Source organism: Hyperolius riggenbachi, chromosome 12 (assembly GCF_040937935.1).
Source record: "Hyperolius riggenbachi isolate aHypRig1 chromosome 12, aHypRig1.pri, whole genome shotgun sequence".
Classification (NCBI taxonomy): Eukaryota; Metazoa; Chordata; class Amphibia; order Anura; family Hyperoliidae; genus Hyperolius; species Hyperolius riggenbachi.
The window spans coordinates 105,322,678-105,350,075 of NC_090657.1; the positions used below are offsets into that span (position 1 = coordinate 105,322,678).

The 27,398-nt window shown below is 44.3% G+C and overlaps 1 protein-coding gene across 1 annotated transcript in view; it reads left to right on the top strand.

Annotated features, from left to right (window-relative positions):
• SKAP1 (src kinase associated phosphoprotein 1) overlaps window positions 1-27,398 on the top strand; it is an 827,172-nt gene that overhangs the window by 62,545 nt on the left and 737,229 nt on the right. The window contains exon 3 of the mRNA XM_068262705.1: window positions 26,880-26,905. Within this exon, the coding sequence (XP_068118806.1) occupies window positions 26,880-26,905 (26 nt within the window). The remainder of the gene's footprint in view (window positions 1-26,879; window positions 26,906-27,398) is intronic.

Genomic DNA, 27,398 nt, shown 5'->3' on the forward strand with positions numbered 1-27,398 from the left:
AAATTACCCACTAGTGAGGTAATTTCACAAAGTTTGGAGCACGTGGTAAAGCAAGTCAGATGTTCAGTATTTTACCTCCTGCCTGGAGCTGTCGGTAACTAACAGCCATTCATTAAGGTGATAAAAGGGAGGAAACAGAACAGAGAATAGGTGAAAACTAATTAAGCTAATCAGGAAAATAAGAAAGTTTAACAAAAAAAAACTAGTTAAGTCCATAAATATTTGGACAGAGACAACTTTTTGTCTAATTTTGATTCTGTATATACCACAATGAATTTCACATGACATAACTTAATTTAAGCGCAGACTTTGTTTTAACTCAGTGGGGTGAAAAAAAAATTGCATAAAAATGTGAGATAACTAAAGGAGACCCCAGATGCTGCGGCGACGACGTCCGTTTGGTCTGGTTTGGACCTGCTTTTTGCAGGTCTAAGCTAACGCTCAAGGCATGCAAAGGGTAACTGGAGACCGTGTTAAGAACTCGCTGAGCGATTATATCGCCGAAGCAAGTTCTTTTACGCCTGGGGGGGTCTAAAGTTTAATAACATTAGGCGATGCCCCCATCGCCTAAGTTAAGAACTCGCCAGTGCTTTGCGCTGGCGAGTTCAGCAATAGGATATGGCCCTATGTCTCTGAACACCTCAGGATTCATTCAGCTGCTTCTGTCCTGTGTCACATCATCAATAAACACTAGTGTTCCAGTGACACTGGCAGCCATGCACACACAAGCAATCACACTGCCTTCACCGTGCTTTACAGATTATCATACCCCCAGAAGATCTGCCAACCTTAGTCCACGCCTTCATCACATCCCGACTGGACTACTGCAATGCTCTCTACACTGGCCTTCCAAAAAAGGTCTTGTACCGACTACAGCTGATACAGAATACTGCTGCCAGACTGCTAACCAACCAACCCCGTCACTGCCACATAACGCCAGTCCTGCACTCCCTTCACTGGCTACCTATAGAATGGAGGGTCCTATTCAAGATCGGCCTACTGACATTTAAATCCCTGAATAATTTAGGCCCTGGATACATGAAAGATATGTTGCAGCTGCGTAGCAATCCCCGCATTCTCAGATCAACAGGTTCTAATAATCTAGTCATACCCAGAGTCCACTTGGAAACTTTTGATCCCAGAGCCTTCTGTCATGCTGCCCCTACGTTTTGGAACTCCTTACCTCAACAGATCAGGACAGCTCCATCCCTGGACGTGTTTAAATCCAGACTGAAAACCCACCTGTTCAGTTTGGCATTTGCAGAAATATAACTTTTGTTGTGTGAATACTTCATCCTACTAATTACTGAATCTGAGAGAGCCTAAGCGCTTTGAGTCCTATGGGAGAAAAGCGCTATAGAAATGTTATTGTATTGTATTGTATTATGTGGTATGCTTTGGATAATGAGCTGTTCCACACCTTCTCCATACCTTTTTCTTGCCATCATTCTGTAGAGCTTGATTTGTCCAAAGAATGTTTTTCCAGAACTGTGCTGAATTTTTAGATGTTCTTTAGCAAAGTCCAATCTAGCCTTTCTATTCTTGAGGCTTGTGAGTGGCTTGCACCTTGCAGTGCACCCGCTGTGTTGACTTTCATGCAGTCTTCTCTTTATGGTACACTTGGATATTGCTACTCCTACCCCCTGGAGTGGGTTGTTCACTTTGTTGGCTATTGTAAAGGGGTTTCTTTTCACAATGGAAATGTTTCTTCAATCCTTCACCACTTTTGTCTTCCATGGATGTCCAGGTCTTTTTGCATTGCTGAGTTCACCAGTGCTTGCTTTCTCTTTCTCAGGATGTACCAAACTATAGATTTTGCCACTTGTAGTTTTGTAGCAATTTCTCAGACTAGGCGTTCTTGCGTGTCACACACTATACTAATAATTCCTTTTAATTATTCCTTTAATTCCTTTTTTTTTTATTGTATAGCGCTTTTCTCGGACTCAAAGCTCCTGCGAGGCAGCCGCTAGAGCGCACCCAGTAGGCAGTAGCAGTGTTAGGGAGACTTGCCCAAAAAACTCCTTACTGAATAGGTGCAGCTTACTGAACAGGTAGAGCCGAGATTTGAACCCAGCTCGCCTTTGTCAGAGGCAGAGCCCTTAACCAGTACACTATCCAGCCATCATACGCGCTGCCGAAATGCGCACGGCAGCGCGTGTAGTCTGAACAAGGCCTAAGGGCTTTATTCCATGAGCAATTGAACTGTGTGCTCAGCAAGCAGTTACCAGGTAGCAGTGAGCAGTTACCAGGCAGCAGTAAGGTAGCAGCAAGCATGTGTGAGAGTTTGAGAGGCATTTCACTGCCTGTAGAAAAGAGGCATAAGGATGACGTATTTCACCTGCACGGTGAGCTGTTTTGACCGCATGTTTTCTGTTTACAGCAAAATCTTTTACATGCAAGCACCACACCACACCACAAATCAACTCCAGGCCCTTATTGGCTTAATTGATAAGGGCATTACAATGGACTTGCCCACATCTGCCCATGAAATAGCCCTTGAGTCAATTTTCCAATTACTTTCGAGCCCCTGAAATGAAAGGATTGAGTGAAAAAATTTTAGTTTTAGTTTTTATTGTTACAAAAATGCTATAGTTGCCTCAAATTTTTATGCAATGGATTTATTCACCCACTGGACTAAAGCCGAAAGTCTGCACCTGAGTTGTTTTATTTAAAATTAATTGGGGTATTGGATAGAACTAAATGAGAAAAAAGTTGTCTCAGTCCAAATATTTATGAACCTACGCGTACACAACGATACCACGCTCACCACACACTTAGAGTCAATTCCTATTCGGGTTGCTGCTTGCTGTCTAAAAAGGAAGACAAAAATCCCCTCACACAGTAATAACGAATACACAGCTGCGCATCCGGTTTAGGTGTCCTACTGCAACCTACTGTTATTCCATGTGCCTGGGAGAAGGGAAAAGCACAAACATAGCGAGCTATCTCCAGGACAGTACACCCTTTTTGTGTAAACACACACACTGTGCGGAGTTGCTGCCACCAATGTAGGGGAGGGGACACTCACTCCCCCCTTAGTTCCCTGCTCACCGTCAGGCTTCTTGATCTAAAGCGTATCACAATAATATCCAGCATCTACAAGCATAAAAACAGAAGGGCGCTTCCCATAGTGTAAAACTGCTTTTTAATATGGCCAACTCAGCCCCAATAAAACAAAGCGTACCAGATAGATAAAAAAGTTAGGCATATCTCACATATCCATCAGCCGGCGTTTCAGGTCTCTGCCCGTCACCGCTCCCAAGCCGTCCGGATTAGTTCCTGAATCAGGTAGCGTGTGCGTCAATTAGCTCCGCCCTACGCGTTTCGTCACTAGGGGCGTGACTCATCAGGGGCTCTGACGCACACACTCAAATGCCTGCTGGATATTATTGTGATACGCTTTAGATCAAGAAGCCTGACGGTGAGCAGGGAACTAAGGGGGGAGTGAGTGTCCCCTCCCATACATTGGTGGCAGCAACTCCGCACAGTGTGTGTCCTGGAGATAGCTCGCTATGTTTGTGCTTTTCCCTTCTCCCAGGCACATGGAATAACAGGAGGTTGCAGTAGGACCCCTAAACCGGATGCACAGCTGTGTATTCGTTATTTATGAACCTAACTGTATTTCCATAGTTTTACATCTAGTTTTTGAGTAAATTATTAAACTATTACTCCATGTATTAAAATAGTGAATTTGGAAAACAGTCTAAAATACTGAATGCCATATTTTACTGAAAAAAACAAAACAAAAGTTTGCCTTCTTAAAACAAAAGGTATTTGCAATAATTCAGGTTGGAGTGAGCATATAGTATCATATGCTCACTCCAACCTTCAAGGCACAGCAAAGAATGTATTTTACTGACCCTTTATTTTTTTTAACTGAATGTGTCTAACAGCCCTTTCACATGGGCAGCTGAACTGCGCGCTCAGTGAACAGTTACCAGGCAGCAGCAAGCAGTTGTGAGAGTTCGCCAGTCTTTTCACTGCCTATCAACAGCTTGTGTGAAAGGGCCCTAAGTGAGTTGAAGCCTTTAAATTACGAAGGCTCATTTTAAACCAGCTGCCACATCTGCCCTGCCTCCCTCCATTGCCTGCTGCCATATGTCACTCATGTTTTCACTGCAGTTGGTCTCCGCATGTGTACAGCTGATGCAATACAGCAGCTTAATAGGTGCTACCAATGGTTTGTGCTTGGAGGATTGTTTGGGTATCCTCCTCTGTCCATTAATTTGGATCGATGGGTAGACTTAGAAAGCAGTTCAGTCTTGGGCAGTTGCAGTGGGGCTTTAGTGAGTACACATGATTGTGAATGTGAGTACACCTTTTAATTTACCCCCTCCATTAAACCTCCCCCCCTCCCCCTTTCCAACAGTGCCCCCTTTCCCAATGTTTAAAGCCATGTTTGTGGGTTATGGCTCATGGGGAAGAGCCTTTGGCTGCTCAGTGGTGGGTCTTCCTTCCTTGCCACCCTGTTTGCATGGCTGGCTAAAGGGTTGAGGAGTATCTGAAGGGGAAGATACACTTTTATTTTCCCCTTCACTGCTTAGATCCTGTGGCATGCAGTGTAAAAAAGTGTCTGCCAGGCATTGCAGCAGCACATTTTATAACAGACAAAATGAGGAGTCTGCAGCACAACGACTAGGGAAACATGCATGGCCAGATGTAGGAAACAATAGTTCTCTGCACATGGGCAAAATGGTATTGTGGCTGAACTCAGATAAAACTTGCAGTTTGCTATCCTTAACCGCTAAACGACCACTCCATGCCGATTGGCGTGAGTGGAGTGGCAGCCCCAGGACCACTCCACGCCAATTGATGCCAATTCAGATTGCAGGGGATTGCACGTGCCGATGCGCGCATCCCCACTTGAATGACGGAGCTGCGCTCTGTCATCAGCCTCCCAGCGGCTGAACACAGTGAAGTATTTGTGAGCTGTGTTAGGAGTGAAGGATGATTTTAAAGCAGACCAAGAGAACTGGGTTAAAAAATACAATGTCCCTGGCACTAATGGTAATGTGAACCATAATATACTGTAGAGTATTTAACCATTTCAGCCGCCCAGACGTGAAGCTCACGTCCGGGCGGCTGCTGTGATGCACGCCTGCGCTATGGCGCGCTCCCGGGCGTGTCCCCCGGTAGCCCTGGGATCAGTGAAAGGAAACATGGTTCCCGATCACCGATCCCTGTTCCCCGCAGAAAAACCGAAGAGCTCACCCGTGAGGCTTCAGTTCTTCTGCCCGGAAGAATTTCCGCATCCCCCTTGTACTTCCGCTTAGCGAGAAGTACAAGGAGGGAAAACAAAAATGAAGGTGACCATCTTGTGGCCAAATAGTAAAACTACATTTACACTTTTTTTTTTTTCAATACAATTTACACATATAGCAACATTAAAAATTGACTATTTATGTCCCACACCAAAATATTCCCCAAATAAAATTGGTAGCATGGATTATTTTAAAGCTATAATGGCCAAAAACTGAAAAATAATGATTTTTTTCCATTTTTTTCTTTTTAATCCTGTAAAAATGCATTTACAGTAAAGTGGCTCTTAGCAAAATGTACCACCCACAGAAAGCCTAATTAGTGGCGGAAAAAACATGATATAGATCAATAGATCAATAAATTGTGATAAGTAGTGATAAAGTTATTAGCAAATGAATGGGAGGTGAAAATTGCTCCGATGCATAAGGTGAAAAATCCCCGTGGGCTGAAATGGTTAAAGTAAAAAAACGTGTTTATCGATAGTTGTCCTTCAAAGAATACATGAAATAAAGTAAATATGGAAACTGACATTTATTTCCTTTTAAACAATTCACATTGCCTGGCATTGCTGATCCTCTAACTAGCCATAGACCCTGAACAAGCATACAGATCAGGTGCTCTGACTGAAGTCTGACCAGATTAGCTGCATGCGTGTTTCAGGTGTGTTATTCATACACTACTGCAACTAAAAGCAGGACTGCCAGGCAACTGGTATTGTTTAAAAGAAAATATATAATTTACACAACATTGTAAAAGGTTTAAAGTGAACCCTAGGTGAAAATTAAACTGATGAGATAAAAAATTGTATTTATCATCCTACTCTTAAAAATGACTTTATAAGTATCCTAGAGTTTTCTTTCATATTTAAACATTTGCAAAGTAGCTTGAATGTTTTACTGTCTCTAATCAGTGGCAGCCTATTAAGTGCCCCAGACTTAAAATACATGAACTATTGACCCTCTTATCTCTCCTGAGCTCAGCAGTTGTATTTTGCCAGAAAAACTCTTATGGCTGTAATTTGCTTATCAGTGATGCTTACTATATTCCTGAGAAGGTACTGACAAGATAGAAGCTGTCCCTTCCATGTCTAAAAATTAACACTTTCAGGCAGCAAAATAAAACAAGTAAAACAGCCTGGTTATGAATGTTGTTTTGTACTGTACATACACATGTTTATCTCATCATGTCACATGTCACCTCGAATACACTTTTTAAACAGACAGAATATTATTTGAATGGCTTGTTTAGCAAGGTCCTCATACACACTACATATATTTTACTAATGTCATCCAATAATTGTTCTGTCCAACCTAGTATGTGTGATCAGCGTAACAAATGCCGATGTGTGTGTGTGTGAGCCCAAATCCGCGCAGAAAGAACAGTCAACCCGTAAAGATGCAATCCAAAAATGTATTGCTGGACATTGACCTCATCCATTTCCCCAACAAGATAATGAATGCCCTAGCTTAGTACTGATGTACTAGCTGACACAACATGGCCTCTAGGCAGTTCATAAATAAAACAGAGGTATTTTGCATTAGTTAATTAACCCTGGCTTGTGCTCATTTTGTAGTCCGCCCTTCATTTGGAATCTAACGAATATTAACTCTGGCCTGAAACACAAAAGTAATTGCTGTGTGTTAGTGTGTGACATGGAAGACAACTTTTAAAGACTGAAATTTTAAGAAAAAAATTGTGGTCCATGATTTAATTCCTTTCCTAAGTCAGTGAAGGTTTTTGTAGTTCTCACTCATCTCCATGGTATCTAAAACAATAAAAGATTTTGACAGGCGTAATTTAGTTACTTTATAACTGAAACTAGTAGATGGAACAATAAGTAGTGTTGCCATGTTTGCTGATGATACAAAGTTATTTTGATATTACCAACACTAAGCAGGATAGTAACATACTACAGAAGGGTTTTGGCAGGATGTCTTTATGGGCAGTTAAATAGGAAACTGGAAATTAAGTTTAATATTGATAAATGTAAAGTCATGCTTCTTGTCCTTACCAGTGGTATTCTGCCATGAAACTAAATGGGATGCAGCTGTTAACATCAGTTTAAGGAATACTGGTTAAAAGCAAGTTAAGCAACCATTTTCAATGCCAAGCAGCAGTAGCTAAAGCATATAAACTTGTGAGACCAATAGAACAGGAAACAGAAACATGAAATGCTAGTACAGGTAGTCCCTGACTTACGAACGAACGACCCGCCGATACGAACGGCATGGATTCTCTGTTTCCATGGGAACAAGTAAAAAAAATTTCAATTTGGACTGGTAGTTTTTGAGAAAATCCATTTTAAAAAAAATTAAAGAAAAAATGGCTTTTAAACTTGTATAAACAGGTACAAAGGCAGAGGTGACACAGAGGGGGACACTTGAGGTACAGGGGACAGAGATGGCACAATGTTCCAACTTAAGAACAGATTCAGGTTAAGAACGAACCTACAGTCCCTATCTCGTTCGTTAACCAGGGACTACCTGTATACTAATAACTCTGTATAAAACATGTGTGAGGCCATATCTAAAGAATGGGATACAGCTTTAAGCATTACTTCAGGAAGGACATTTTAGTGTTTTATGACAGGTACAAAAACAGGCATCATCCAAAATGGGCAGTAACAATATGAGCTGGCACACCACCTTAAGAAACACTTTATGAAATCATTATTGTCAAAATACAACATTTTAGGGCCACCGTTATAAAGTGTGCAATGAAAGAACACCCTCTGCTGCCCCGAAATTTTGGAATTTGGCAAAGTTGATTTAATAAAATGTTTTTTTTTTTAAAGATATGTATCAGGCTAAATACATATTGTTAGAACCAGAACAATGAGCCCATACCTGGCCTACACCGCTGACTAGGCCCAAGGCATATCACTGCCAAGCCTGGAGTTGCCATTGGCCATCTTTACAAGTGACTAGAGGGGATAGCAGGATTATATTGTTAGCCGAGGGAAGACTGTGTACAGGATGGTATTTAGAGGTAAGTGTAGTAAGATTGTGAAGAATTGTAAATGAATGTTAGTATCTTGAATTGTATCCTTTGTGTGGAGGCAGCCAGTACAGAAGCAAGTGGAGAGGTGAAGAGGTTGAGCAGCAGAGCTTATGGTGCACCGGAGTGGAACCAGTCATAAGGGATGGTCAGTGAGATGCAAATAACTCCAAGCTGTTGCAGGATTATGCAGAATTTGTATGGAGATTTGTGTAGCTTGAAAACAGACCAATTGAACGCCACCTAAGCAGGCTTTGATTGGTCCATTTTCAAGCCACACAAAAATAAAATGCACAGCAAATTTTGTCCGTTTAACACTTGTAAGTCTGCAATGGATCCATTGGGGTAAGCGGACACCACTTATGCGCAGGCTGCAATTTTTCCTGAATGGCGGATGCATTTCACATATAGCCTATGAGCCACAATGGTCCATGCAGTGGACACTACACTGTTCTCTCCCAGTGGCCGTTCGAGGTCCAGCTCAAGTGAAAGACGAGCTTTGCCAACAGGTTTTGGACTTTTATTTCCTCATGGACTAGTTTGTTTCCTCACCTCAAAAGCACACTTTGGAAGAGACCTACATAAAGATGCTACCCAGCCTGCTTACTTGTGTTCCACCATTCTGGCAGTTGGACTGTGCCACTGCTATTCAGGAAGGCCTTGTAAGTACAGTAAACTCAGTTATCCAGAGCTCTCAAGCAACCAGAATAACAACCCCGCCCTTGCCGGATGCACAATGGTATTTTAGAGTAAACAAGAAAAAAGTGCATCAGTCCTGACACTGCAGTGTATAAAGGTTTTCCTCTTAATTAGGTGAAAAATGACCATCAATCCAGTGACATCAATGGCATAAAAGATGAATCGACATGTTCAACATACCTGGACCAGTTGAGGCTCTGGGGCAGTGTCATTCAGGGCAGTTGAGCCTGACGACCGTTCTGCACACATCTTTAGAGGCTGTCAGTGCTGAGAGCCTCTTGTTTGTTTATGATGGACATTTATGAATCTGCATTCTAGTGCACATAGTGCTGATAGTCTGGAGATCATACATGTACCCGAATCGGATGTACCCCAAATTCATTCGATTTATATTTGAATCAATACCATAGTTTTGAAGCTCTGAGCCCAAGCGAGAGTTTTACATTGGGCACCCTCAAGCGCATAGCAATTTTTATATGGAGCACCAAAACCTTCCAAGGACTATTACAGTGTCAGGTCTCAAACCCACTAGCAGCCTTTTCTAAGCACTGGGGATTTGAAAAAGTTCTTGCTAATGCAATGCTATGGGGGATTTTTATAAAATCACATGCTCAAGTGGGATCACACCCATAGCATTACATTAGCAAGAGCTTTTCAAATCACAAATCGCTCAAAAATGCTTTCCTAGTTGGTTCCAGGCCTTAGAGTTATAAACTGGGGAGCAGGACACTATTTATGGTTACAAATAATCAAAGCACATGCAGAGGTGATCATCACCAGTTTAGCACCAATAAAGAGATAAAAAAGCGGTTGAAGGAGGGCCCTGCTGGACCCCTCTGTTAGAGGGGCCCTGGTGTGGTCGATATCTCTGCACCCCCTGTTGCTATGAAACTGTAACGATTGGTGTCAGCACGCAGAGAGAATCTGATTATTGGCGATCTGCAGTACCACCAAGAATGCAGATATACGCCTGATTATCGATGATCTGCAGAATCAGCGATAATACAGATGTATTACTAACCTCTGGACACCAGAATAGTGAGAGTGTTATGAGTGTTTGGTGCAACAGTAATACTTTGAGTGGTGACCACCAGAGGAGCTGGCGACCTAAGACTCCTGAGGAATTCACCCCTGACTGTGGGTGATATTCCTGCAGCCTGTGGACCCCTGGGCGAGGGACCGAGGCTGGGTTGCAGGAAGCCCTGCAGCTAATATGAATGTTTTGCCCTGAACTGGGCTAACGTAATACAGTAATAGCACAATCCTAGTCTGGGGTGTGAGGTCCGTAGTCACAACACCCTGGAACTAGTCTGGAGCATAACATAAATAATAATACAATTCCCTAGTCTTGGGTGTGAAGTCCGTGATCATCAACACCCTGGAACTAGTCTGGAATATGACACAAAGACAATGCAGTTCCCTAGTCTTGGGTGTGAGGGCCTTGATCTCAACACCCTGGAACTGGTCTAACAAATAATAACAGTACAAGGTAATCTGGCTCAGTGTGACTTCCCAGGTCCACCTGGTTCAAACACACTGTAAGGATCTGACTATGGTCTGAATGCTTCCACAAAGTGTTTGCAATGGCAGACAACCAGCAACTGACAAGTAAGCAGAATATATAGTAGCTGAACTCTGCTGCCCCGCCCGAGCCACTCAGCCAATCATGAGTCCAGCAGGAATCAGCTGATCGTCCTGATCAGCTGACACTTCCCCTGCTGGTATAAAGGTCCTGACTTTTGGCCCGCGCGCGCGTTGCTCTTCATCCATCTATGTGGTCTAACAGACCCAGCCACTCCAAAGGCAAGCTGCTCCGTACAAACCGCCACTCTGGACGCGGAAACAGCCGCTTTGCTGTTAGAACATGCGGCGGCTTTTCTGCGTTCTGCCACACTACCAGACGCGTGCCTACGCGTGCAAACCGCCGCGTTGGACGCGGAATCAGCCGCCTTGCTTTCAACACGCGGCGGCTTTTCCGCGTTTTCTCACAGAAACTGGTATGAACTGTGAATGTCCACTACCATAGAGTTTGATAAGACTTTGCAGTGCCTGCTCTGCTCCCTACTGCTTTGATTGATAGTGCTATTCTTACAGTGCATTAAACATTACTAAAGCAGTAATAACGTTTGTCTTAATTTGTTTTTCATTTTTGTATTTCAACATTAACCACTTGGAGGTTTATAAACCTCCTATTTGTGCACCTTTAGTGTAAATAAGCTGTTTATACAGTATAAACGTCCATTCTGCAGACGTGCATGCATATTAATATCCTTCAGCCTATGGGAAGAAGTGGCTAATACAGTTTATGTTGAGGGTATAGTAAGAGGTATAGTACAGTATCGGGCCTATTTTAATCATATCTCGTGCAAACAATAACGCATGAGAAAATACTTCATTTATCCGACATATAAGAGCTGTCAGATTAATACTGACTGTAAGTAAAAGCTGTGTAGGAAAAAAGTCAAATTTGCCCTGCCTGCTTGAAGCTTTGCACTCGCCACCCATATCTTTTCTTTCTGGTCACTCAGTGAGCACCTCCAGGGACTGCACACAGTTCTTTGTGCAGACATTCAGTCCTGACTGTGTGGCAGAATGATGAGAGCTCCCTAGCCTCTGAGAAGGTAATGAAAATAACGTAATTTACTTTTTTATTTTACAATATTCATTTATAAATAATTTAGCCATTGTTTCCCCTTTGTAAAATCTTTTTTCACCCCAATTTACAATCTGAAATTTATCACAGGTGTCGATTTCTTTAGTCCTGTCTGAATCTCTGTGGAATGTTTGTTAACTGAGAGTTCTAAATCCAGTAGAAAATACACCTGGGCTCCCAGAATACTCCAGGGAAAATTCTACATATCTAATGTGCCTAGGCTAAGGCCAGAAACCCACTAGGAGTGATTTCTCTTTGCTAGTGATTTGAAAAAAGCTTTTGCTAATGCAATGCTATGGGGTATTTTTTATAAAATCACATCGCTCAAGTGGGATCACACCCATAGCATTACATTAGCAAGAGTTTTCAAATCGCAAAGCACTCCATCGCTGGGTTTCTGGCCTCAACCTCACTGGGAAGGTAGGGTTAAATACCAATATACAGCAATACATAGATATAGATGCTGAAACAAGAATAACATACCGTAAAAGTTGGTATCTTGATTAATTTCTGCATCCTTGAATATGTCACTACAGTGCCTTTTTAAAGGAATATTTAAGTCTTTAGAAAAAAAGATTTTAACTTACCTAGGGCTTCTTGCAGCCTCCTGAAGTCCTCCTGTGCCCACAACGTCCTCCTGATTCCCTCCAGCCCCGAGCAACGCACACCCTGATTGCGGTTCCGCTGCTGGGAGCACTCCTTATATGGGCAGTAGCAATTTTCGCGGCTCGAGGGACTGTGCATGCGCAGTAGCTAGCGACTACCGGCGATGTGCCAGCTTTGCGGGGATTGCTGCTGCAGGAGGATGTCGTGTGTACAGAAGAACTCCAGGGGGCTGCAAGAAGCCACAGGTAAGTTAAAATCATTTTTTTTATGACTTTGGCCTTGATCCCTCGGCCGACAGTGTGGGGCTGAGCCTGTACAGATGCATTGCTAGCCTCTAGGATAGCGACACCTTCTGTTGCTATGCGGGGCAGACAAGAACTGACTCAGCAAAGCACAAGGAGCTTCACAGAGCAGGCGAGCTTCGGCTGAGGTTCATCTGGCGTGTGTACATAGCTGTGTATTACTGGAGCGTCAGTAATTGTGTTTTGTTGTACAGCTACACTGGGGAAGGAAGGGAGGTAAATGTAGTTGCAGTGACGTATCAGATTAAGTGTTTTGGACATAGGAATCTTGATACATTGATTTTTGAGTTGTCTGCCTTTCTACACTCAGGACAGCTTAACTTGCACATAAAGAATCAAATGGGAAAGTGAAGTGAGATTATTGTAACTACAGATATGATTCCCGATATTATGCCGTACATCCCTGCTGTAAATGATTGCAAGTCCCTGTAGCTTGCTGCGGCCATATCATGATATATGAGTTCTGTGATCACAGGCACTGGCAGGAGCGCAGCTCTATTGATTTTGAATAATATTGCATGCTTTAGAAAGCCTGTTACTTTGTGTCACACATCTGTAAATACTGAAACACTGACAGAAATGGTCACTTTGTATAAATGAGCCGTTCCTTAGAGATATATTGATATACAGCTACATTAGCACACTTGAGATGTGGCTCCTTTTCTCAGACTCATTTGTATAAACTGCAGGGGGCTGTTCTTACAGATGGGGATCAGCAGATTGCCAGAACTATAGTGATAGTTTTAAAGGGAACCTTAACTGAACGGGGGGTATAGAGTTTTACTTACCTGAGGCTATTGCCAGCCCCCTGCAGCAGTCCTGTGCCCTCGGCGCCGCTCTGGAATCCTCTGGTCCCCCGCTGTCACTTAGTTTCGTTTTTGACGACTCACCAGTCGCCGGCCGCCATGCGTATTATTGGACGCATTCACCAATGCAATTAGCGCTATTGCGGACCGCAACGCGTACAAAAATACGCGTTGCCGCATTCCGCACGCGTAGATATGCGGCAACGCGTATTTTTGTACGCGTTGCGGTCCGCAATAGCGCTAATTGCATTGGTAAATGCGTCCAATAATACGCATGGCGGCCGGCGACTGGTGAGTCGTCAAAAACGAAACTAAGTGACAGCGGGGGACCAGAGGATTCCAGAGCGGCGCCGAGGGCACAGGACTGCTGCAGGGGGCTGGTAATAGCCCCAGGTAAGTAAAACTCTATACCCCCGTTCAGTTAAGGTTCCCTTTAAGGAAATAACAGATTTGTTCTCTATATTTGTAGAAGTGGGCACCTGCTTAAATGACACCACCTTTAATAACTGATTGCTGCTGTTCTACTGCGATTGCCAGATAATAGTGACCATCATATTCATAAAGGGGCGATTGGCAGGTCTGTTTAATATTATGCCTCATAGGATATTCGTTTCACTCAAAAGCCTCAACATGCCTTAGAGGATGTGGCAGCAAGGGGACTCTATGGCATGCTTGGTGGACCTGGCCTAAAGCCCAATCTTACTCACGTAATATCCGGACCAAAATCTGCTCAGTCACATGACTGAACCTTATATCTTTTTATTGGGTGATAAACCCAAAAAAGCAAAATATCACCTTCAAAGATTCATTCATCATGTGGCCTCCAATGCCAAAGGGGTTCTTGCTAAAAACTGATACTTTTTTCTGAGGAACTTTTTGATTTACTAACACACTATGCTATTGGACCAGTATCTCAATCTGTGGCCAGTGTGCCCCCCTTCAGACCCTAGTGTGTGTTTTTCTGTCCTCGCTGTCCCCGTGTGTCTGCTGTCCCCATATTTGTTCTTCTTTGTCTCCCCATGTGTTCTTCTCTGTCCCCCCTTTGACCCCCCCCCCCCACCCTCCCTAGCAGCAGCTTGGTTCACCTCATTCAGAGGCTCCTGAGGCGATCAGCAGACCTGCAAATAGTAGTGTATGTGCCTCCCTGGGAAGCTCATCCCCCAGGGTCCCCAGCAGTAGGATACAAGATGTCCTATATGTGCTCATGAATCTGCTGCCAGAACCCCTGAATGTCACTGCATTGCCACACAACATGGAAGAACCTGTCACCACCTGCCCCACATCTATTGCAAGCACCACTAGCAGTAGAATCAAACCTGGCAAGAAGCACAGGGCTAATGTAGACCCAAAGCAAAAACTTAAGGGCTGGGATTCTATGCCATGCAGCCAAATTGCAATTCAGGATGTCAGTAATGTGCAAATTCAATGTAAATTTGACATTCTACCTATCCTCTTCTTATATAAAGTTATAATTGCCTGCCAGGTATTTTTGCTCTGTGTCCCTCCTTGAGCCCCGTGTACCCCAGCTTTTGGCACGTAGGAAGAAAAGTACCATGGCACGTTCTGTGCTCGAGATAAAGTGCCAAGGCCCTGTTCATCAAGGGAGCAGGGCTATGCTCCAGAAGCCAGGGGACACGGTGGCTCTTTGTACCCCATCACAGCCTTTTCAATTATGTACAGTATCTTCAAGTGCAGTCTTTTCCTTTCTTATTTTTTTCTTTTTTATGGCATTTGTGTATTCTGTTTGCCATGATGGTATACATACGGTACTTTAGATTTATTTCTATGATTTACTAATTCTGCAATACCCCCTCTTCATGCGTTGCTGAATTTGCCCCCTCCCCCACCACTCACATGAATGCATGTTAACAAAGTTGCCGTTAGTTTCTACAGATCATACATCGTGTCCAGACACATACAGCAGACAGTACGATAGTAAGCCTGAATCCTTTACAATACGAATGATTGAACATACCCATCAAAGAACTTTGCCTTAGAGGAAAAGAGTCACTATTTAGAATCAGAAAAAATAGTGTAATTACAGGAATGTGATTTTCAGAATTTACAGAAGGCTCCCATGACTCAGAAACAATACGATCTGCATGTCCTGCCACCAAGCTGTGTTAGTACATATGTAGCAAATGAGATGAGATCCAATGAGTTTAGTTCATAGTTGTTTTAAGTCTTCTCCTGGTTGTCTTACATTTAGTGGGTAGCTGAGAAGAAACCCTTTTTAAATGCAAAAATAACAGTGCTAATGAACATTTTGTTTAAATCTTGATGACTATATTGTAATATTTTTTCCTGTTCTCTATTTATGCAGCTGCTTATATAGGTGGAATAATGTGTACGTTAAATCTCGAGAGAGAGTGTTAAACACTTTGCTTGGGCTGAATAAGTATCAGTACTTACATTTCACAATGAGTCAGTTTGTCAGCACTGCCGATAGGCACATGTTGCGGTTCTTGTGGTATCTTTCAGGAAGTTGTATGTAGATAGGCGTTTTTATTACAGCTGTAGAAGAACTGTTTTCAGCTTCTGATTATGCAAATAGAACTATCTGCTCCAGTAAGGTCATAAATATCTTTTCCTGGAAGGAAACTATTAAATGCTCAATTTTAGATTTAAATGCATTTGGAAACACTGCAATAAATATGGAATCTACTGTTAGTAACAGCCCAGATGTTTCTGTACGGAACATTAGCAAAAACAAACCAGTCCATGCTGTCATCTGACTTCCTAATGGGCTATATTTGGAGTTGGCCACTAATGTTATATACTGTAGTTGGCCATGGCAGCAATGTGGAGTTTTTACCCAGTGCCAGATTTGGCAGCTGAAGGGCTCTCTGGTGGGCCCCACTCCCGACGCACATGGTCAGGCTGAGGCAGTGGCTGCGACACTAGGAGAAGGATGCCCGACTTCTATCCTCCCTCCCTCTCCTTGGGGCCCCCCTCCTGTGTTTCCCTATTGCGGAGTTGAATGCAGCAGGCGGTGAAGCAGGTGCTTTTGGAGCTGGACGCCCCTATAGCCATAACACTATAGTGTCTGGGGTGCGTAATTCAGGGTTCCAGTGATTGCCAGACCATAAGTTACTTCTTACGTCATTCGTCTCACCCTGCAGCTTACTAATACATTAGTAATTATACAGGGATTATACAGTGACACTCACCCCCTCTAGGATCCAGGCGCTAAAGGTCCCATCTGTCTTCTGCTGTGAGATGTCCACTCTTCTTCCTGATCTGAGAATCAGGAGGTAGAGAGCGAAAGGCACTGCTGAAGACAGGCGGGACCTCCAGCGCTTGGATCCTGGAGAGGGGTGAATGTCTATTTTAGCCACTCCACTGCGCTCAACTCTAAGTGGAGGGAGCACAAGAGGAGATCACTATACTATCAGGTAACTGTATAGGATAGTGTGGGGGCCACAAGGCACCAGAGAAATGTACAGGAGAGGGAGGATGTCACTAGACGACAGAGAAGAGAGGGTGGGGGCACTAAACAATCAGGGAACTGTATAGGGAAAGGGGGCACTAGACACCTCATGATTCCTGCATTTTTTTTTATTACTTGGAGGACTCAGGATTGCTGCATTTGACATTATTTGGAGGCCTCATAATTGTTGACATTTAACAATACTTGTCATGGCTTTAAATCTAATAATTCCAATCTAAAATTTACAATCTAAGCCACATTTGGCCCGCAGAACCATTAAAATTGGCCCGCCAGTGCTTTTATAATTTACATTGATTTTGGCCCGCGGCCACATTCCCAGCTCCGCCCACTCCTGTCCCTGATCTACGATTCTGGTGGCCAACTCTGCCCTCCCTCCTCGTATGAGTGATAGAGCGTGGCTACACTCTATCACTCCCTTGCCCATGCCTCTCAAGGAAAGAAGGAAGCAGGGCTTATCTCTTCCTCCTCGACCTGCTAGCCCACCCCCTCTCCTTCCTCGGCCGCCGACTCCATGAGGTAAAGGATACGCGACGTTACTGAGGGAGCCACTCTGGTGTCTTTGCGTCACAGGTGATTCCTGTGCTGCATACCAGGGGCCGGGCATGTAGTGAACAGGATGAAGGGAGCAGACTTTGGTGCAGGACGGGCCGTCGACTCCATGAGGTAAAGGTGCGGGGGAAGGAGGGGGAGGATAAGGCTGGCTACCTACTAAGGGCACCTACTTACCTAGCTAACCTATATTGGGGCCACTTACCTAGCTAACCTATACTGGGGCCACTTTCCTAGCTAACCTATAGTGGGGGCACCTACCTAGCTAACCTATACTGTGCACCTATGTAGCTAACCTATACTGTGGAAACCTACTTAGCTAAGCTATACTGGGGGCACCTACCTAGCTAACCTATATTGGGGGAACCCTATGCCTGATTAAACCTACACTGGGGGCACCTACCTAGCTAACCTATTTTGGGGGACAACTATAATGGCTACCTATACTGGAGGCATCTACCTGGCTAACCTATACTGGTTAACCTATCCTGGGGGCACCTACCTAGCTAACCTATACTGGGGGCGCCTATGCCTAGCTAACCTATAGTGGGGGCACCTACCTGGCTAACCTATACTGGGTGCACTTAAGCCTGTCTACCTATACTGAGGTCACTTACCTAGCTAACCTAAACTGGGTGCATCTATGCCTTGCTACCTATACTGGGGGCACCTATATCTGGCTACCTGCCTTCCTATACCAAGGGTGTTTTTTTTTCCCGCCGCGGCTATAGCACGCGGTGAAAATTGCCAGGTGTTTTGTGATCATTCTAAATGAGGGGGGGAGTTATAAATCTGACTGTTGGCCCTCGACCTGGTCTAAGTTTTTCATTTCGGCCCTCCATCTTTTTGAGTTTGACACCCCTGATCTAAGCCTATTGTAGTCTAATGGGTCTAATGTCCTACTATATTATTATTATTATTTATACAGTACTAGGGATGGTCCTGCCTAGGAGAACCCATGGAGGAGCATGTGATCGGCTGATAGACTTGTAAGGTTCTGATTTGCCGTGTGTGTGTGTGTGTCACACATGTCAACCAAACTGTTACACTTCTTAGTTTTGCCTTATATTACTATAGTGCATGTTGTTTCCCTTATTGGTTGCTGATATAGATGTAAAATTTGATGTGAGCACTTGTCCTCAGATGTTTCCTGCTAAGGCCTTTTTTCAAGGAAAAAGGAGAAGGGCTAAAATTGTAAATGGACGTGCAAGTTTAAAACACCTGTGGCCGCTGGCCAGTGAGCGGAATCATATGCATGTTAATAAGTTTAGCATCCTGTTCTCTTTCCATTTTCCTGCATTGCAAGTGTTAAAAACTAGTGCTGTTATGTATGCAAATAAGACAATTGAAAAGCAAGTGTAATTCAGACCACTGTCCTGAGAGGTAAATAGAAGGCAAACCATTATATCTGGCTGAGAAAACACTGCTCAAGGCATTTTAATGCTGCAAAGTTCAAAAGGTCATGACTTCTGTTTAGAATTCAGTCTTAAAAATGGACCACAAGCCGTGTTCATGGTCAGACCACGACATGGTTCTAGCTACTTTCAACTCACAGTCCCCAAAAAACCTTAACCGCTCTTGGCGACTAAATGAATCCCTTCTAACTAACCCCACGGTTGTCTCTGACCTATCCCAACATCTTACTGAATTCTTTGAAATTAATAATACCCCTGGTATAGCCAAATCTTCCTTATGGCTATCCCACAAGGCTTATATCAGAGGGCAAATTATAAGACTGGCCTCACGTATCAAGAGGGAGCACTCTGAATCCTTATGTAACTTGCAACATAAACTAAATAAACTCGTAGCTGAACATCAAACCTCTCCCTCCTTATATCTACACAAATTAATTAGCGACGTCAAAATACAAATTGACCTTCTCCTATCTCATCAGGCTGAAAAGGCCCATAGGTGGACTCAATCTCGCTGTCATAAATTACTTAACAAACCAGACCGATGGCTAGCAGCCAAACTTAGAGAGAAGCAACAACTAAACAACGTCAGGAAGATTAGACTCGCAAATGGCAGAGAAACCTGTAACCCAGACGAGATCCACGACCGCTTCCTCCAATATTATACTTCATTATACTCCCAACCCTCCTCTTCATTGGCCCAAGCCTCCCAGTCCTTCCTCTCCAATGTACCATTACCCTGTCTTTCGCCCCTAACAGCGAGTACTCTCAATTTACCCATCTCCCATGATGAAGTTGAGGAAGTTATTAAACATCTTAAATCCCATAAAGCCCCGGGCCCAGACGGCTTTACTGCCTCCTACTACAAAAAGTTTTCTGATATCCTGATTCCCCATCTAACGGCACTATTTAACTCTATATTACGAGGGGCCTCTACCCCCCCTGAATTTCTTGCCTCATCAATAGTAGTCATCCCGAAACCAGACCGTGACCCCCTAAATCCTCCCAACTATCGCCCCATTTCCCTCCTTAATTCCGACTACAAAATCTTTACTTCAGTCCTTGTTTCCCGCCTTAACAAATTGTTACCCTCACTCATCCACAAAGACCAGGTAGGATTCATCCCCCAGCGTCAAGCCTCCGACAATATCCGTAAACTTCTAAACATCATCCACCATGCCCATCGCCTCAAACACCCCCTTGCAGTGCTCCTTCTCGATATTGAAAAGGCTTTCGATACCCTCTCCTGGCCTTACATGTTTCAAACACTACAAAAATTCGATATTACTGGCCATTTCCTCCAAGCAATCAAAGCTCTGTACTCTTTCCCCAAGGCCTCCTTGAAACTTCCCTCCACATGTCAACCCTCAATCAAGATTGAAAGGGGAACACGGCAAGGCTGCCCCCTATCCCCTGCGCTATTTGCGCTGTGTATGGAGCCTCTTGCAGTCAAAATTAGACAGGCATCGGATATTCAGGGATACCAAATAGGTAAACGCACCCATAAAATTTCATTATTTGCGGATGACCTGGCCCTAACATTAACTAGTCCCATTACAACAATACCCATCCTATTGAACCTCCTGTCAAATTTTAAAGACATATCTGGTTTGTCTCTGAACATCACCAAATCAGAACTCCTCCCTTGTAATATCCCTAACCTCACTGTCAACGCTTTGTCCTCCCAATTCGGTTTCCGGATCCAGCATAAATATATAAAATACCTAGGAATTAAACTTACAAAAAACCCCTCTGATATGTTTTCTTTTAACTATTCTCCACTGATATCAAACCTACTAAACCTACTTACCACCTGGACTAAGCTCCCAATCTCCCTTAGCGGAATGATCCATGCTGTCCGCATGACCTTGCTCCCTAAAATCCTCTATTACTTTAGGGTCCTCCCCATCTCAGTCCCTAAGAATTCTCTAACCCCTCTTCAAAGAGAGGTCTCTAAATTCATTTGGGCCCACAAGCCTCCCCGAATCTCCTCCAATAGGATGCAACTTCCCAAATATGCAGGAGGCCCTGCTGTTCCCAACTTCTACAACTACTACATAGCTGCTCAACTAGCCCATATCCCCCCCTCCCAAGCTGGATCAAGTGCTCCTCATTGGGTCAGCATTGAGTCATCCCTCCTGAAACCCCTTACAGTTGATTCTCTGGTGTGGTCCTCGCTGTCACATTCTTTTCAGCTTCTCTCTGCTTCCCCTTATACCCTTCACACCCTAAAGTTATGGAAAAGATATCGCTACACCCTAAAATTACAGGCATCCCCCTCACTATCTACACGACTATTTGGTAACCCTGACTTTCCTCCAGGCTTAAATCTGGACATGACGTGGCTAATCCCTTCTCATCATATTAATTTAGCTAAATTCCAAAGGCTAGGGACCATGATCCCTCCCTCCACACTATCTGACTCGCTCTCCTGTAGGCCCCACCAACTCTTCCACCTCCAGCAGATCTACCACTTCTGGTCATCGTTAGGTCCCCTAACCCCTGACGCCTCTTACACTTTCTTTGAAAACTTCTGCAAAACTTCACCCCTAGAGGGCGGTATCATCTCATACCTATATGCTCAACTGGCCACTCGACCCCAGGCTGCCATGGACCCTGTCCTGGAAAAATGGGAAGCTGACCTCAACTTCCACCTTACACCCAAAAGGTGGGCACACTGTTTTGAAACCCTTATGAAAGGGAGCTTATATTTTTCAATACTTGAAACAAATGTCAAACTATTACACAGAGCTTACCTAACTCCGGTGCGGGTCTCTAGCATCTTCCCTCAAGCCTCCGCCTCATGCTACAGGGGCTGCGGCTCTAGGGGTACTTTGGCCCATATGTGGTGGACATGCCCTCTGGTTACCAGATTCTGGTCACAGGTTGCCGATTTGATTGCATCTGTCCTTCAGATCCCATTCTCTCCCACCCCATCTGTTTTTCTAATGGGTGATAAACCAAATAGTCTGAAACACCCAGCTCACAGATTAACTCAACATATCTTAAACTCTGCCAAAACATATTTAGCTTCCCGTTAGAAGGACCCCTTCCTCTCTTTAGACCACGTGATAAGTAAAGTCCATAGAGTCATGATACTAGAGAGAATGGTAGCTATCTCGGACGACCGGATGCTCCAGTTTACCAACACATGGTCCCCCTGGATCGACTATGCAGATAATGGCCTTCGCTACTCTATCTTCTTTACCTAACATAGAGGCACTGTATATTTATATCTACCATGCCATACAATATATTGTCTGTGCTAGGCCCTAATACTCCCCTCTCCGAAACTGCACCTTTAGGTACTGTACCCCCAGTTTGTCTCAATGTTCTTGTCTATTGTATTACCTGTTCATGTTTATGGCTACTATTTTTCCCCCCTGCGTGGGGTATCCAGAGTTATTTACTCTTGTTCAATTTGCCTTCTTTAATAAAAACTTTTGAAACTAAAAATGGACCACAAGTTTGGGAAGGAAGCGATTTCTCATCACCCCCCATCCCCGTATGGATGTATGCATCCTATTCACCGCACACTAACAGAAAGGAGGGTGAGGCTACGTTCACAGTGTGATGTTAAAGTCACAACGCAGCATTATAATTATTATTATTATTATTGATTTATAAAGCGCCAACATATTCCGTGGCGCTGTACAAAGTAAGAAACAAACATGGGGCACACAATACATACAATGGTGTACACTAACACACAAGACACATAATCAGTGACAAAATACAAAAAATGATACAGCATACAGAATACAAAATACAGAAGTGGTAATGACAGCGATAAAAAATAACATGATGAACAAAATGCACAATGATCTCCAAGACACAAAAGGGGGAGAGAGCCCTGCCCTTGCGAGCTTAAAATCTAAAGGGAATGGGGGGAAACAAGAGGAGGGGTAGCACACGACAAAATACACAAAGGCAGTGTGTTTTAGGATACCCAGTAGGAGCGCAACTTGGTGCTAGGACAAAGGGAAGTGGCTTAAGGTAGCGCATATGCTTGTCGGAACAAATGAGTTTTTAGAGAGCGTTTAAAAGTAACAAAGGTTGGTGAGTGACGGATGTGTTGTGGGAGGGGATTCCAGAGAAGGGGTGAAGCGCGTGCAAAATCTTGTAAGCGTGAATGTGAGGAGGTGATTCTAGAGGACAACAGAAGATCTTGTGCAGATCTGAGATTGCGTTTGGGTTTGTATCTGGAAATTAGTGAGGATATGTACCGGGGAGAGACATTGTGGAGAGCTTTGTAGATTATGGTTAGGAGTTTGAACTGGATCCTCTGGTTAATTGGCAGCCAGTGAAGAACTTGAGAGCAGAGAGGGTCAGCAGAGGAAGATCGAGAAGAAAGATGAATGAGACGAGCAGCTGAGTTCAGTACCGACTGTAGCGGGGCCAGTTTGTTAAAAGGTAGTCCACAAAGTAGTACGTTGCAGTAGTCCAGACGAGAAATTATAAGAGCATGCTTTAACATTTTGGTTGTGTCTTGAATGAGAAAGGAACTGATGCGAGATATATTTTTGAGTTGGAGATGGCAGGAGCTGGTTATGGAGTTAAGATGAGGAATAAAAGAGAGAGAAGAGTCGAATATTTCCCCCAAGCACCGAGCTTTGGGAACTGAAGTTATGGGAGTGTTATTAACATTTATAGTTACTTCAGGCAGAGAGGTGGCCAGAGAGGGTGGAAAAATTATTAGTTCTGTTTTACTCATATTAAGTTTTAGGAAGCGAGAGGACATGAAGAAGGATATAGCAGACAAGCAGCCAGGAACACGTTTGAGGAGGGAGTTAAGGTCTGGGTCCGAGAGGTACGGTTGTGTATCGTCTGCATACAGGTGGTATTGAAACCCAAATGAGTTGATTAAGTCACCAAGACCGTGCATGTAGATGGAAAAGAGGAGGGGACCAAGGACAGAGCCTTGAGGTACCCCGAACTGGAAAAAAAGAAAGTGGTAACGCACATTAATGTTGCGCTACTGTCACATACAGTAGATACAGTGGAGCATACATTATTATTTTTTGATAGCCGCTGCTCAGCGGCATCTCCCCGCCCTCTTCGATCGCCTTCGGCGATCTACGATCAGGAAATCCCGTTCAAAGAACGGGATGTCCCGGAGGGCTTCCCCGTCGCCATGGCGACGGGGCGGGATGACGTCACCGATGTCAGCGACGTCGTGACGTCATTGGGAGTCCTGATCCACCCCTCGGCGCTGCCTGGCACTGATTGGCCAGGCAGCGCACGGGGTCTGGGGGGGGGGGGGGCCCGCGCGCCGCAACGGATAGCGGCGATCGGGCGCAGGCCGGCGGCGATCAGTGTGCTGGTTACCGCCAGGAAGGTTAAAGAGAGTCTAAAGCGAGAATAAATCTCGCTTCAGACCTCATAGATAGCAGGGGCATGCGTGCCCCTGCTAAAATGCCGCTATCCCGCGGCTTAACGGGGGTCCCTTCACCCCCAAATCCCCTCGGTGCAGCGGGGGAGCGCTTCCTGGTTGGGGCAGGGCTAACCGCCGCAGCCCTGCCCCACGCGCGTCTGTCAGCGCGTATCTCCGCCTCTCCCCCGCCCCTCTCAGTCTTCCTTCACTGAGAGGGGCGGGGAGAGGCGGCGATGCACCGCTGATAGATACGACTGGAGGCAGGGCTGCAGCCGTTACCCTGCCTCCAGGAACGACCAATTCCACGACTAATGTTTGCGGGGGTGGATTTGGGGGTGAAGGGACCCCCGTTTAGCGGCGCGATAGCGGCGGTTTAGCAGGGGCACACATGACACTAACTATGAGCTCTGAAGCGAGATTTATTCTCGCTTCAGAGTCTCTTTAACGCAGGACAATGTCCCACTGTGAATGTAGCCTCATAGGATAAAAACTGCTGCCCAACAAAAACTGATCCATTTGACAGACCAGTTTTTACATGGATCAGTTTTTGATTCTTGCAGTGTGAACCGGCCTAATACTCCATGTACGAGAAGTGCTACTTATACAATTATGTCACATATTTATTTTCAGTGGAGTATTGTACCATGTCATTGGCGCTAATCACACTGTGCATGCGCGGAAAACCCACCCATGTGCAGACCTGTCACGCCGGCCGGCGTGATGACGCCATGCGTCATTAACCAGGAAGAGCTGGCCCGACACCCGGCCTGCCAGGTGACGCCGGTAACGGGGGCCGGCGGAGGCTGAAGGAGAGGAGCCAGGAGGACGCCGGGGGATCTCGCCGCCTACGGTGAGCTGGAAGAAGCAACAGGTAAGTGTACTCTTTTAATTTCAGGCACTGCTCGGGGTCCCTTTAAAATGGAAGGCAGTCAGTTCTGCATTAAATTCTGGATTAAATACATATTTTTGTAGAAGGTGAATTCAAATCTTTTGCCATTCTCAAATATGAATGTGGACTTCCGCGTCATTCTTTGTTTCGCTACTTCCAGCTCCGCGATGCCGTAAGATCTCAGATGGGTTGCTCGGGCGTCCCATTAAACCCTCTGAACTGGAACTTTTAGTATTGAATAAAGATACTTCTAAACACATTTCAAGATACTATCTAGCTTTGTCACAAAACTGGGTTTTCAAAGATTCGAGATAGCTAAATTTAGATGGCAATCAGAGGCCTGCGATTTTACGGTAGCTGATTGGTCAGAGCTGGAAGCGCATTATATGCCCAGTGTGATTAGTGCCAATGACAAATGAATCCAGATCGGATGGCTACACCAAATATACTATACCCCCTTAAAACTTTCCAAAATGGGTCGTCACATTAGTTCTAGGTGTTAGAAGTGCGGATGCTCCGAGGCAGAATTCATTCACTGTGTGTGGAACTGTGAGCCTGTTCAGAGATTTTGGAGTCAGGTGACACATTTCCTTGCTCAAGTACTGCGAAGACCAATCGACCTGTCATTTAAAGCCTCAATGCTTAGTATTATTGACAATGTCACCTGTGGCAAACATAAACAATTATTTCTCAGGACAGCCTTTTTCTGTGCAAGGAAATGTTTACTATTCAAATGGAAATCCCCCTAACGTCCCATCATTGGATGACTTCAAAAATGTGATCAATCAAAATCTGCCTTTATATTGCCTTACCTATCAGACCCGTGGTCAGCCCACCAAATTTGACAAAGTATGGGGTTGTTGGGTGGAGAAGGGTGATTCTGTTGTCCCTAATCTGGATATTGCTGTCAGTGTATCAGATTTGCACTTGTAAACTTTCAATCCCCTAAGGGATTCTGGTCTATTTAATTCAAATGCTGTTAATCTTCTGGTATGTTGTACGTAATAGATATATCTATGTGCTGGAATGTATATTACTTCGCAGTGTACGGGCCCTATAGGCGTCTTGGTTTTGTAAGGTTTGTGGGGCGGGTGGTTTTGAGATGGAAATGTTTCTTTTTTGTATCTTTTATGCATAAAACTTTAATAAAAATTCTCTTAAAAAAAAAAAAAGTTGCTGCTTGTATGGTGCATGTACAATATATTGTCATCTCCTCTTCCATTTTCCTCCCCACTAGTGGCTGAAGGCCATGTGAATGGACCATAAGGGCTGGAACCCACAGGAGCGCTTTTGGCAGCGTTTTGGCAACACTGCGATACGCTAGCAGTTTGCCAAAACGCTGGGCTAATGTTCATGGATGGGGCAACTTCCACAGGAGCGTTTGCGTTTCTCAGAAGACCAATCGACCTGTCCTGCAGCATTTTGGGAGCGTTAGCTCTTCAATGTAAAGTATTGAACCTCTAGCGGAAAGGCTCAGCAAAACCTAAACTGAGTGGTTTTGCTAGCGTTTTGCGGTTCAGCACACTGTAACAAAATGAAAAATAATTCACAGGACCAATCAGGATAAAAACGCAAAACGCTAGGCACCCGCTGGGGAAAAAAATACAATGTTGCAAAACACGACCAAAAACGCGCATGAATCCGCTTGCAAACCGCTCAGACAAAACGCTAGCGGTTGCGTTTTGCGTTTGCGGTTTTTAGTGGGTTCCAGGCCTAAGGCTTGACACTATTCCATTCTTCAGTGTAGCTGCAAAGCTGAACTGATAGTTTTGGGTGGTGTTAGATAGTAAAGACGATTCAGGTAGTTGATCTTGCAAAAGCATTTGCATAAAAAGCTATTAAAAACTGTTGGTTTGTAATTTAAAAATGTTTTTTTTTTCAGGTATCCATTAAACTTTCAAGAAAAAGGTAAGAAAATGTAATCATACCGTAATTATCATGTTCACTTGAAGTGTAACTGCATAAATATGAAGAAGACCTCTAATTCTAATATATTATGTCATAGTGCCAGAATTGTTCTCTGATTCATGATTCTGTCAGCTGCTGTATTGAAACCAGCAAGCTCTGCGAGGAATTCAGCAGGAGGAGGAGCCCTTCACAAATCATGCCTAGCCTGCACTGCTGCAGTGTCTTAATTTGCGGCAGTTTAGGGATGGATTTGCACTTTTCTTAACTAGTCAGTTGTAGAAATCCACACTAAACTGCCGTTATTAAGTAGGATTTAAGAATTTTCTTATTATCATGCAGAACAGTTCCCCTGCTGGTTAGAACTGTTAGGGCTGGTTCAGACGGGCGTTTTTGTGGCGTTTAACGCAGTGTTTCAGATGCAGCGTTTTTTGGGATCTACTGCCATCCCATGGAAGTGAATGGGTGCGTTTAGAGCTGGCTTTTGCAAGCTTTC